The 13,153-nt window shown below is 35.1% G+C and overlaps 1 protein-coding gene across 5 annotated transcripts; it reads left to right on the plus strand.

Annotated features, from left to right (window-relative positions):
- The first annotated feature begins 3,932 nt into the window (after positions 1-3,932).
- LOC143613554 (increased DNA methylation 1-like) lies at positions 3,933-12,418 on the plus strand. 5 transcript variants are annotated; one of them, XM_077087229.1, is made up of 10 exons: positions 3,933-4,177; positions 4,263-4,327; positions 7,187-8,850; positions 8,939-9,038; positions 9,415-9,497; positions 9,566-9,810; positions 9,901-9,987; positions 10,060-10,159; positions 10,919-11,123; positions 12,264-12,418. In XM_077087229.1, exons 3-10 carry the CDS (start codon positions 7,246-7,248, stop codon positions 12,368-12,370), a joined length of 2,532 nt encoding a protein of 843 aa, XP_076943344.1. In that variant the 5' UTR covers positions 3,933-4,177; positions 4,263-4,327; positions 7,187-7,245; the 3' UTR covers positions 12,371-12,418. The 5 variants fall into 5 exon arrangements, with proteins under 5 accessions (XP_076943344.1, XP_076943342.1, XP_076943346.1 ...); XM_077087227.1 differs by having other exon boundaries at positions 3,933-4,327; XM_077087231.1 differs by having other exon boundaries at positions 3,933-4,327; positions 12,270-12,418.
- Positions 12,419-13,153: the final 735 nt, after the last annotated feature.

Below are 13,153 nucleotides of genomic sequence, written 5' to 3' on the forward strand. Positions count from 1 at the left end.
AAGTTTCTATTAGTGGTTTCTACTTCATAGTGATTGTTTAACTTAACTAGAGGTTCATTTAATAGACTACAAAACTTATAATCTATAATAACCTGAGTCAAACATAAATCTAGCATAATAATCATTTATAAGAAACGTACCGATGATCACGTCAGGTATCTTCGCAGCCTTGTGGATCTCATCTCATAATTATCCATGAATGTTTATGTCTCTAGGAGGACCACTTGATGAACTGTGGAGGGAAATGGCCAATTCTACCGGAAGAATTCCTCTTTGGATAATAGGTATTGTAGTTAGTATTCTTGTGATCGGTGTAATAGGTGTTTTCTTCATATTATGGTTTGGGTTCATCCCCGTAGTAATAGGATGAATTGAATTGTATACATGAAAGCATAAGAACTCAACGGATTCCCTTCTTTGTTTGTCTGATTTGAGGGAGAAGGTCCCGTTAAGTTCTTAATAATTATAAGATATTTTTATAAGTTCATTGAATAATATATATTTACTCAATCAATTTTCTCCTCCTATTTTGTTTGTCCACCACTTTTATATTTATAGTATACGTAGTTAATCATTATTATAAGATAATATAATAATAAGAAAAAATATGTAATAACTCTAAAAAACGTTCTGATACGTCTCTAAAGAATCGAAAATAAAACTAAGAATGTTTGACGAACAATATAAAAATAAAGAACCATTATTATTTTGACAAAAGAAAAGGGTGTGAAAAATCCTTTTCTTGTGTCGAAGACTAGGAATTTATCAGGTAATGGAGATACTCTAAGGATTCCATTAGTTATGTATCAACGTTCCAACAAAAATACTTGTATGCATCATAAACCCCAGGTTCGGCGGGGTAAATGCATTAAAAAAAGGGACAAATTTTAGCATATGGTGCTGCTACAGTTGGTGGCGAGCTCGCTTTAGGAAAAACGTTTTAGTAGCTTATATGCCATGGGAAGGTTACAACGTTGAAGATGCAGTACTCATTAGCGAGCGCTTAGTATATGAAGATATTTATACTTCTTTTCATATACATAAATATGAAATTCAGATTAACCAAGGCCCCATAAAGGTCACTAATGAAATACCGCATTTGGAAGTCCATTTACTCCGAAATTTAGACAAAAATGGAATTGTAATGCTGGGATCTTGGGGGGGAAACATGCTATATTTTAGTAGGTAAATTAACGCCCCAAATGGTGAAAGAATCATCATATGCCCCGGAAGATAGATTGTCACGAACCATACTTGGCATGCGGGTATATACTTCAAAAGAAACTTGTCTAAAACTACCTATAGGTGGCAGGGGTCGGGTTATTGATGTGAGATGGGTCTAGAGCTCTAAGACAGATGAGACAGAGAAAACAAAAAGTATTCGTGTATATATTTTACAGAAACGTGAAATAAAAGTAGGCGATAAACTAGCTGGAAGACATGGAAATAAGGGTATAATTTAAAAAATTTTACCTAGACAAGATACGCCTTATTTGAAAGATGGAAGACCTGTTGATATGGTCTTCAATCAATTAGGAGTACCTTCGTGAATGAATGTAGGACAAATTTTTGAATCTTCACTCGAGTTAGCGGGGGATTTGCTAGACAGACATTATCGAATAACTCCTTTTTATGAGAGATATGAACAAGAAGCTTCGAGAAAACTGGTGTTTTCTTAATTATATGAAGCCAGTAAGCAAGCGTCGAATCTATGGATATTTGAACCCGAGTCTCCAGGAAAAAGCAGAATATTCGATGGAAGAACAGGGGATCCTTTTGAACAACCTGCTATAATAGGAAAGCCTTATATCTTGAAATTAATTCATCAAGTTGATGATAAAATCCATAGGCGTTCCAGTGGGCGTTATTCATGTCTTACACAACAACCCCTTAAAGGAAGGGCCAAGAAAGGGGGAAACGAGTAGGAGAAAAGTAAGAAGTCGTGGGCATTTCTTTCTTGGCATATGTCTTGACACCACTTCCATTTGCACCTGTTGTTGTTGCTGGTTTCTTTTTCGGACACTCGGTACTGAAGTACACCTTCTCTCCACCTTCAAAACAAACTATGGTTTTCTTTTGCAATCAGCTTCAGTATGGCCAATCTTCTTGCAGAATTTGCATGTTGTCACTGATGGATTAAATCGGGTAGTGTCAAATTGTCGTAAACACTTCCTATAATGCCTTCTGCCATAGGTTTTGCATATTGGACTGGTGTAAGTTAACGTTATTTCGTTCTTCTTTTCAAACCTCTTTGTCTGACCTAAACATTCTGTTTCCCATCATATTTATTTTTTTCATCCATATTTCTGATCATAACATCCATTGAATATCCAGCTAACTCCATAGTGGATTCCGTTGTCGATGGCATGTGTGCGCGAACCAAATTGCGGATTTCTATCGGTAACCCATAAATATAACGAGTAACCTTGTTGAATTTTGAGGTAACCAAATGCAGGGCTGCCCTGCAATACTCAAAAATTTTAGTGTTGTATCCCTTAAGGTTCATTCCTATGACTTTGTGGTTCCATAACTTTGTTGAATTTGATCCATCCCGTGGATCAGACATAACTTCTTCATAATCATCTCCTTAAACACTTTCCATTCCATGTTGTATAACCTAACCTTGACTTCAATCAGGGTATTCCACCACTCCAATGCCTCTCCTTTAAACATTTGAGAGGTATATTAAACTTTTTTCCCTTTCGGTGCATTTGCTGATGACGACTATGGATTCCATTTCCTCCAACCAACGGAGGGTTACAATTGCACCTTTATCGTCGTAGAATTCTTTTGGGTTATAAACTTTAAAGATCTTGAAATCAAATCCCTTACGTATTTTTAGTTTCTTGGTTTTCTTATGTAGCTCATTTTCAGCAGTTTAGCTATGATGGCTTTCATCTCCTTTCTAATCTAAATCTTTCTTTGTATATTTCTTTGAATGAATCATTTCACTTTTCGTATAGCTAAGTCTTTTATTAGAATGCGAAAAGTAGCCATGCCCTAGGAAAATTTTACCAGCCATCCCCCCCCCCCCCCCCCCTCTTCACACCCCCGGGAAAATTTTACCAGTTCCTTCCTTAAAGCCCTTCCGTGCAGCTCCATTTTGGTGTTTGGTTTCAAAACTTTATTTTGAATATAATAATAATAATAATAATAATAATAATAATAATAATAATAATAATAATAATAATAATAATAATAAGCTTTAGACAAACCATATTATAATCAGATGGTATGTATAATCAATAGTTTGATTTTTTGACCAGGAACATCTTAATATGGGTGTATGAATATCATTATTAGTTGGTCCGTCAAATGGTTTGACGGATGGTTCAATTGTTTGATTTAGACTTTTTACGAGTTTGTGTTAGACGGGTCATCTGAATATTAGACAGTTCATATGAACTTTTGCATATAACATTTTATGTTAAAAATCGTTAAAAACACAAAATCAATTTTGGTTTAGGCGTTCTTAATCCAGATCTCCGTTTAAAACAATTGTGTGTGTGTGTGTGTGTGAGAGAGGGAGAGAGAGAGAGAGCCAGTGAAAAGCATCCATGCCCCCACCTCCCCCCACCCCTTTTTGCCTCGGGAAAATTTACCGTTCCATCGTTGAAGCTCCCTCCATGCAACCCCATATTGATGTTAGGGGCTTTAAAAACCAGCCACATCTTCTTCATGTCCACAACGAATCATAAAGGATTTAATTTCCCTTCTCAAATAATACATATAATTAAGGATATCTTCAACTAATATAAACCTGAATAATGATTTAATCCCAATTAAGGAAAAACAAAAAACACAAATCGAAAAGCAAGGAGAGACTCAATATGACTTGAATTAATCTTGAAAAAAACATAAAACTAAAAAAAAAAAAAAATAGCAACAACTAACAATAATAATAATTGTCATCCATCACACACACACACACACACACACACCACCGGCCATGATTTCGTTTTGAAGCAAATGTATACTAGTACTTGCAGGATGAACACTTACACCCTCTGACGTCATCCTCCTCTTCATCTCTTGTACTCCTCTCATAACACCACTTCAATCCATCACTCATTTCTTCCAATTCATTCACTTAATCCTTCACTCAGATGATCTCTATGCTTCCAGACGCTTAGCTTCCGTTGCCGCCGTCCGATTGCTTCCAATCTTCAAACCCTAGGTCCGTTACTGCGTTCGAGCTAATAAAAATGCAGTCCGAAGGTTCGATCAGTTACTAATTACACATCTATCTGTTTACATTTCAGCTTAGTGTTACTCGACCTCTTCGGATTCACGAAATTGGCGCTAAATTGTTGCGTATTGGATTTAGGTATAACAGTATGATGTGATTTTTTATGCAGTTTTGTGATGCTGTTGTTGTTTAATTGATAATTTGGACCGCATTTGTGGAATTTGAACTCGAATTTGAAGTTCGGTGGTTCGTTACGGGTTTTTATGTTTTGTTTTGATGAATTAGGTCTTTGTATAGCTGTTAATGATGTTTGAATTCTGATCAGTTACTGATTACACATCTATCTGTTTGCATTTCAGCTTAATGTTTCTCGAAATCTTCGGATTTAGGAAATTCGCGAAATTGTTGTTTATCGGATGTAAAGATGTTCGATTTATGTGTTTATCTATGTAGTTTGAATTATGTGATTCTGTTGTTGTTTAATTGCTAAATTGGACGGCATTTGGGGAATTCGAGTTCGAGTTTGAAGTTTGGTGGTTCGTTACGGGTTTTTATGTTTTGTTTTGATGAATTAGGTCTTTGTGTAGCTGTTAATGTAGGTTACGTTATTCGAAGCAGGCACGAATCGTTTGGATGCTGATCAGTTACTGATTACACATCTATCTGTTTACATTTCGGCTGAATGTTACTCGAAATCTTCGGATTTAGGAATATTGGCGGTAAATTGTTGCTAATCGGATGTAAAGATGTTCGATTTATGTGTTTATCTGTGTAGTTTGATTGAATTATGTGGTTCTGCTGTTTAATTGATAACTTGGACGGCATTTGGGGAATTCGAGTTCGAATTTGAAGCTCGGTGGTTTGTTACGAGTTTTTTTGTTTTGTTTTGATGAATTAGGTCTTTGTATAGCTGTTAATGTATGTTCCGTTATTCGAAGCAGGCACGAATTGTTTGAATACTGATTTTTAGGAAATTGACGGTAATTTGCTGTTTATTGGATTTAGGTATAACCGTATGATGTGTTCGTGTTCAATTTACGTGTTTATCTGCGTGAGTTGATTGAATTATGTGATTATGTTGTTTAATTGCTAATGCATTTTGTGGAAATTGAACTCGAATTTGAAGCTTGATGGTTCTTGGCAATGGCGTTACAAGTTTTTATGTTTTATTTTGATGAACTAGGTCTTTGTGTAGCTGTATGTAGGCATGAATCGTTTGGATACTGATTTCTGTGTACTTTCTATTTTAGTTTGCTTTCTAAATTTGCGGTACAAAACCTATATTTTAGGATCTAGAGCCCTTGATAACAAAAATGCATGTTATACTGCGTTTGAGCTAAAAATGCAGTATGAAGGTTCGATCAGTTACTGATTATGCATCTATCTGTTACGTTTCAGCTTAATGTCACTCGAAACCTTCAGATTTATGAAATTGGTGGTAAATTGTTGCTTATCGAATTTAGGTATAACCTTATAATGTGTCCGTGCTCTATTTACGTGTTTATCTGCGTAATTTGATTGAATTTTCTAATTCCGTTGCTGTTTGATTGCTAATTTGCACGGTATTTGGGGAACTCGAGTTCGAATTTGAAGCTCAGAGGTTCGTTACAGGTTTTATTTTTTATTTTGATGAATTAGGTATTTTTCTATCTGTTAATGTAGTTTCCGTCATTCGAAGCAGGCACGAATCGTTTGGATACTGATTTTTGTGTACTTCCTATTTTAGTTTGCTTTCTCAATTTGCGGTTCAAAATCTATAGTTTAGGATCTAGAGCCCTTGATAACATAAATGCATTTTATTTGTGTATAGCTACTATCTATTTGCATTTTTTAGCTGAGTGTTACTTGAAATCTTCGGATTTAGGAAATTGGCAGTAAAATGTTGCTCATCAGATTTAGGTATAATGTCTTTGTGTTCAATTTATGTGTTTATTTGCATAATTTTGATACAATTTTATGATTCTGTCGTTTAATTGCTAATTTGGACCGCATTTTGTGAAATTCGAACTCGAAGTTGGAGCTTGGTGGTTCTCAGCAGTGGCATTACGAATTGCTTTCATTATTAGTTTTTCATTTGATGAATTACGTCTGTATGTAGATTCAATCTTTCAAAGCACACACGAATCGTTTGGATACTGATTTTAGTATATGTTATATATTAGTTTGCTCTCTAAACTGCTGCAGAAAAATGAATTTTAGGATCTAGAGCGCTTGATGACATAAATGCATGTTATATATGTATATCTACGTGTGTGTGTGTGTGTTTATTTTCATTAATTTGTAAGATATAATTGGAACTTGGCCTGAACTGTTCATCTAGACAACTTTAACACTGAATGGTCTTTTGTGATATGAACTTAACAGTTGATAGAAACAGCAGAGAAGAGGAGATAATTGGAAATATTTATTAGGAATTTTAATTCTTAATTGATTCATGACTCTCATATTAGACATATTTATAGCTTTATAAAAAATACCTGGACCCACTACTTGCTAGACACTTAGGAAACTAACTGACAACATGCTTAAAAAAATGCGGTCTAGTAATCTAGCGCCCTTAAAAAAATTGTTTGCATGTTGTACATGTATATGAGTATGATATGCGTGTGTATGTATGTCTTAAGTGTACGTATGTATATGTCACTATCCTTGTACACATTCCGCTAAGCATGAACTGTTCATCCAGATTCCAGACAACTTTAACACTAACTAGTGCGTGTTAGATTATTGAGGTCTAAATTCATTTTCTTTCTCCTTTCTTCCTTTCATTTATCGGTTTTTTCTTAATTTAGCTGGCGCCATAAATATGTATTTCTTTTTTAGATCCTCTCTCTTTAAGTTTTCAGTCCACCAGTGTGGCACTGTTACCAACTTATAACTAGTAATGGTGATGGTTGTGTTATTGCAGATAAAGTGAAATTCATAGGCTGGCTTTCTAACGTGCACTGCGGTTATGATCATGTTTTAATTAAAGGATCTGTGAATTTTGTTTCGCAGGTTTAGCCTGTGTGTCCTGAAGATCTTTTTTGATCAAGAAACCAAGAAAGAATAAAAAAATGAAGGGGCATTGTGTCCAGTCCTTAAAGACGTTATTAAGCTGTGGTATCAACGATCTGCACGATGATGGTTTCGAATGTTCAATGAACGAGCACCAGATTTTTAGGGAGGTCTTTTTCGGACATGAAAGTGGTAAAACTGATGGAATGAGTAAAATGTATGATGTAACTGGAGTAGTTGCTTTTGAAAATGACAAAAAGACCCCTAAAGATATCTCGTTATGCTCAGACAGTGGCAGTTCAGTCATGACAAATCAAGAAGACTTTCAGAATCTAAAGGAATCTTCTGAAGAGCCTGCTTTATTTACTAGAAATTCCCCTTTTATCAAATATAAACGAAGAAAGATTTTACCTGTAGAACAGTTAGAGCATCTTGAGACTAAATCTCATCCAGAAATGGTAGTTAGTTCTTCAGTTTCATCAAAAGTAGTCAGTTCTAACTCAAATGATCAGAAAACAGATGATACAGTTCAAACTTCCAAGAAAAGATGGAAAGATTCTTCCTTTATTCAACTAGATAAAGATGAACTATTAATCCCGCCAGAAGATTCTGCTACAAACCCTAAACCTATTTTGCGTTATTATACTTTTCACTTACTTAAAGCAGCCGGGTGGTTAATCGGGAGGCGTAACCGAAAACAGGGTGGGGAGTACGTCTACAAAACACCCGAAGGAAGACCGATTCGGGAATTTCATAGATCTTGGAACATGTGCGGTCAAAGGTTAGTCAAAGATGCAAAATATGTTGGCGTATGTAATGGCACGGTGTGGACCAGTTTGACTGATTTCCGGTCTGATCTTTCTAACGCGGTCACCGAGGTTGAAAAGTTGAGAAATTTGGGGACTAAAACTGCATTAGCTCATTGGTGGTACTTGCTTGATCCATTTGCGAAAATGGTGTTCATTGACCGAAGTCTTCCCCTTTTGAAACAAGGGAAAGAAGTCAAAGCAAAGAGAAGCGAAGTCAAAGCAAAGAGAAGCCCGGTCAACTGTTCTAGAAGTTTGAAGTCCAAGAAGCATCAAAAGGCTAAAAAAGTAAATTGTCACCTTAAAGATGATGATCTTTTGTTCTCGGCTGTTTTAACGAACCGATCTACTAACAAACGTTTGGGTGTTAAAAGAAAGTACAAGAGTAAGCGAGGCGGTTGCAGACTGCTTCCAAGCAGTTCTGCAGACCGTTCTGGGTTAACGGTAAGAACGGTATTATCTCGATTGATAGATCTTGGGGCTATCCATGTCAATGAAGTGATCCAATACAGGAACCCACAGGATGATTCGGTAGTCAAGCATGGTGTAGTGACTCGAAATGGTATATCATGCAGGTGCTGTAAGAAACTGCTCTCGTTTTCAAATTTCAAAAATCATGCTGGTCAACCACAGTCTTCATGTTTGAATCTTTATATGGAATCTGGAAAGTCATTCACTTTATGTCAACTGGAAGCTTGGTCAGCCGAATACAAGGTTCGTCAAAGTACCAAAGGGGTCGTACAAGTGTATAAAACCGACAAAAGTGATGATAGTTGTGGACTTTGTGGTGATGGTGGTGAGTTAATATGTTGTGATAACTGTCTTTCAACATTTCACCAAGCATGCTTGTCTACACAGGTAGATGTTTCATAATAGTATTATAATTATATGGAATATGGTTACAAAACTATCATTTAAAATTTTGATCCCATTTTGTGTTTTTCAGGAGCTACCTGAAGGCAGTTGGTATTGTGCAATGTGCTGTTGCAATAAATGTGGGGATGTAGTTGATAATGATCTGAAATGTTTGCAATGCGAACGGAAATGTAATTTCCTATACCTATCAATCTGATGATTATACTTTTTCTTATTATTTATTATAAATTACATAAATGGTCCTTGTGGTTTGACCATATTGCAAGTTTGGTCCCTGTGGCTTAAGTGTGTGACCGTATTGCACAAATTTAGTCCAAACATTTGTGGGGGCTGCACGTTTACTCCTCAGTATTAATCCCGATTAGTTTTTAACAGAAAAGTGATGTCATGTGTCATTCATGTTAGAGTAATTGTGTCTTTTCAAATTTCAAAACCTAATAAAATACTCTTTTAAACTCCAGAACTTGCAATATGGCCAAACCAAATAGACTGTTGTGCAGTTTTCTATATTATTTGTTTACTGACAGCTGTCTTGCTTGTAAACAGATCATGATGAATGCATCAAAGAGAACAGAATTATGAAAGATTCAGTGGGTCCCACCTGGTTCTGTGGAGAAACATGTCAAAAGGTGATATACATTAATCTTTTACACCATGTGGCTGCAGATTCTTGATATTCAGTCATCATCTTGTGCAGATTCATTCAAGTCTTGATTCCCAAATCGGATCCGTGAACCTACTTTCTGATGGATACTCATGGACCCTACTGCGGTGTAGTCAAAGTGATCAAAAGGTCCACTCTGGTCAACATTTTGTCGCCCTAGAAGCCGAATGCAATCTGAAACTAGCGGTTGCATTAACAATAATGGAGGAATGTTTTCTTCCCATGGTGGATACAAGAACCGGCATCCATATGTTACCTCATGTATTGTACAATCAAGGGTGAGTGATTATTATGAATTACTAAAACCGACGTTAAATTATTATTTTTATAATTGTACACTAATTTTGCAACATTATTGTTTTCTGTAGATCAGAATATGTTCGTCTTAACTATGAGGGATTTTACACAATGGTTTTGGAGAAAGATGACATTTTACTCTGTGTAGCATCCTTGAGGTATATTTTGTTATATGTTTACTTGTATTTATTTGGACGTTATTTTTACATTCTTTTTTAATGTTGATTCAGGATTCATGGTGCAAGGGTTGCGGAAATGCCCCTTATTGCAACATTTAGCAAATATAGGCGTCAAGGAATGTGTAGGCGCCTCATGAATGCTATTGAAGAGGTAAGAGCTTCATTTATTTTTAGTTTTGTTTTTTACTTTTTCTTTATATGACATTATATATATATATATGTATATATATTATTTAGTCACTTTTTATATGTATAATAATACTTATTGTTTAATTATATGTTTATAATATATATTCTAATAAAAGGTTCATTTAGACTTGATTTGTAAATGAACACGAATGAGGCATGTTTGTGTTCGTTTAACGTTAACTGAGCAAACGATCAATCAAACAAACAAACGAGGTTTTATTGTTTGTGTTTGTTTGTTAAGAATGAACATGTTCGCATTCGTGTATAAACATAATTGAGCTAAACCAGTTAAAAATATTGTGAAGAACAATGTATTAGATCTAAAAAGTAATTGCAACTAGACTAAGTTGTAATGGGCTATAAGTTTTTTAAACGAATATATTAACAAACGGACATAAATGAATGTAAAAGAATGAACATAAATGAAATTAAATGAACGAACATTACATAAATGAACGAAACGTGTTCATGTTCGTTCGTTTAATCAATTGAACAAAAAAAATTTATGCTCGTCCGTAAGCTCGTTGACTAAATGAGCTCCAATATAGGCTCGAGCTCGTTTAAGCTCGGCTTGATTTGAGCGTTTAACGAGGCAATCTGAAGTAGTTCATGGACTGTTCGGCTCATTTACACCCATACATATACAAGTGCTCTGTTTTTTTTTTTGTCTAGAAATTATTGATTTAAATACATGACTAATTCCCAGTTGTTGTGTGCTCAGATGTTGAAGTCCTTCAAAGTTGAGATGCTAGTGGTGTCTGCCATCCCGAGCTTAGTTGACACATGGACCCATGGGTTCGGTTTCACCCCGTTAGAAGCCGACGAGAAGAAAAGTTTTGATAAAACTAACCTCATGGTGTTCCCGGGAACCGTGTGGCTCAAGAAGCCCATGTACCAAGAGTCAATCCAGAACACCTACTTTCCTGGTGAGCCCCACTTCTCATAATCTCATATAGGTGGCAAAATTATCGGTTATGTAGAGAACTGGCAGTACAACATAAACATTTATACATGTTTTAACTGTGATGCATACGGTAAGACGGTTATGTAACCACATAACCAACCGTCTCTTCTTTTCTTTCCCATTATATACCATTAACACTATGCACACGTGCTTATGCGGATCTAGCAGTTCTCAGTTTATGCTCCATATATTATCCGCACCACTAGACGGTGATAATCCAATTTAAAGAAAATGTTTTTAAGAAGTTTTGACTTTTGACACTACATTTTTTTCCGTTTTCGAAGCTGTATTACCTGTTTTTGATTCTTGATACATAACTTAGAGTCGATTCATTTTAAGTAGATAGGTTGAAATTGCCACTTAGGGCGCGTTCGTTTTACAGAATGGAATGGAATTGGAATTTGCGTACGATTTGGAATTGGAAAGAACTGGATTTGAATCTGAACATTCCAATAGGAATTAAAATTGGAAGGAATTGAAATCCAATTCCATTCTTGATGTGTTCGTTTGACAAATGAATTGTAATCTATCACCACAAATGAATTAAAATCGGGTGTTTTTTTTAAACAAGGATAACAGAGGAATGTTTTATAGTTTTTTTAGATTTTTTGTTTTTTATTTATATTTTGCGTTATGATTTTTTTAAATTTTTTTAGGGGTTTTCTATTAAGATCAAAAACCCCTCAAAAAATATTCAAAACAAATAATAAAAAATTCATAACTCAAAATATAAATCAAAAACAAAAAAACTAAAAAAACTAAAATGTTTTATTCATTGTCCTCGTTCAAAAAAAAAGATTCCAATGAAATTACTTGAATTCCTCCACATATTGGAAGGATTTGGAATTCCTTTATTTAAAGGAATTTGAAGGAATTGAATTCCAATTCCAATTCCAATTCTTTGACAACCGAACACACCAAAATGGAATTAAGATTCCAATTCCAACGAAACGAACACGCCATGTCATGAGATTTTAATTCCAATTCCTTTGAATGCCCACGAATTCTGTAAAACGAACGCGTTACCATTTGTTTGCATTCTATGATAGTTCAAGTAACATTTAAACCTCTTTTTTGTTCTGAATATCGTGAACATATACAGCTATAGAAACTGTATATTCAGACAATAATGGTGATCTGGTGGATACGGTGCCCGTTTATGACATGGAATTTTTGCAAGAGCTGGAAAACGTTATAATGAGATGGTAGAACAAGCAAGCTTCATTTGCCGAGCAGTTGGAAATCCAGCTTCTGGTAATAAAGACGTGAAATAATCAATCTAGTAGATGTGTATACCTTGTGAAAAATGATGATATAAGCATTTAGTAAGGTGAGTATTTCTCATCTTTTTCTCTCAATCTTGTTTTCTTTTGACAAAACATATATTTAATCGAAGCCATATTTTTTTCTATTATTTATAAAAGGTTGCTAACACGAGAATTTCATAGGGGTCAGTCATCGTAAGATGAGAAATGAGGTGTATTCAACTAATTAAGGATGTAGAGTGACATAGGCAAATAGAATAACCGTTGTGTAATCGATGTTTCAGAGTATTAGGTAATATATAACAAAAAATGAAGTTGGTCGATTCTAGGCTGAGTGAGATTATGCCCACGTAACGTCGGAATTTTGTTATCATTTGTTGGTAACATTGCTTAATTAATTAATACTATGATTGAAACAAAGAACTAAATACGTAATTGAGTTAAAGAAAAGTTACATATTGTTCATTCATGTGTATAAAACTATAAAACTAGCAAGTCAACTTCTAGTCTTAGATTTATCAGTTATAATTTTATCCTCCTCTTTTAGGCATACACGCATCTGCAATGGGGCGCCACCATACCCTTTTTACGCCAAAAACGCTCCCGCAACCCTACGGGTGAGGCCTTTTTGAAGTCTTTTGGCTCTACGCATTGTTTGAATGACAGCAATTGGAGAAAAAGGTTTGGTCAAACGACCAATCATATCTTTCCTTTGTATTAACATTTT

This window comes from Bidens hawaiensis, unplaced genomic scaffold (assembly GCF_021521415.1).
Source record: "Bidens hawaiensis isolate Kalapana, Puna unplaced genomic scaffold, B.hawaiensis_p1.1 tig00037713_1, whole genome shotgun sequence".
NCBI lineage: Eukaryota > Viridiplantae > Streptophyta > Magnoliopsida > Asterales > Asteraceae > Bidens > Bidens hawaiensis.

Excerpts from the sequence above, each read along its gene's own strand:
- LOC143613554 (XM_077087227.1), top strand. The coding sequence starts at position 7,246 with ATGAAGGGGCATTGTGTCCAGTCCTTAAAGACGTTATTAAGCTGTGGT. Across the intron at positions 9,498-9,565 it reads GTGGAGAAACATGTCAAAAG|ATTCATTCAAGTCTTGATTC; the intron begins GTGATATACATT and ends CATCTTGTGCAG. Across the intron at positions 9,811-9,900 it reads CATGTATTGTACAATCAAGG|ATCAGAATATGTTCGTCTTA; the intron begins GTGAGTGATTAT and ends TGTTTTCTGTAG.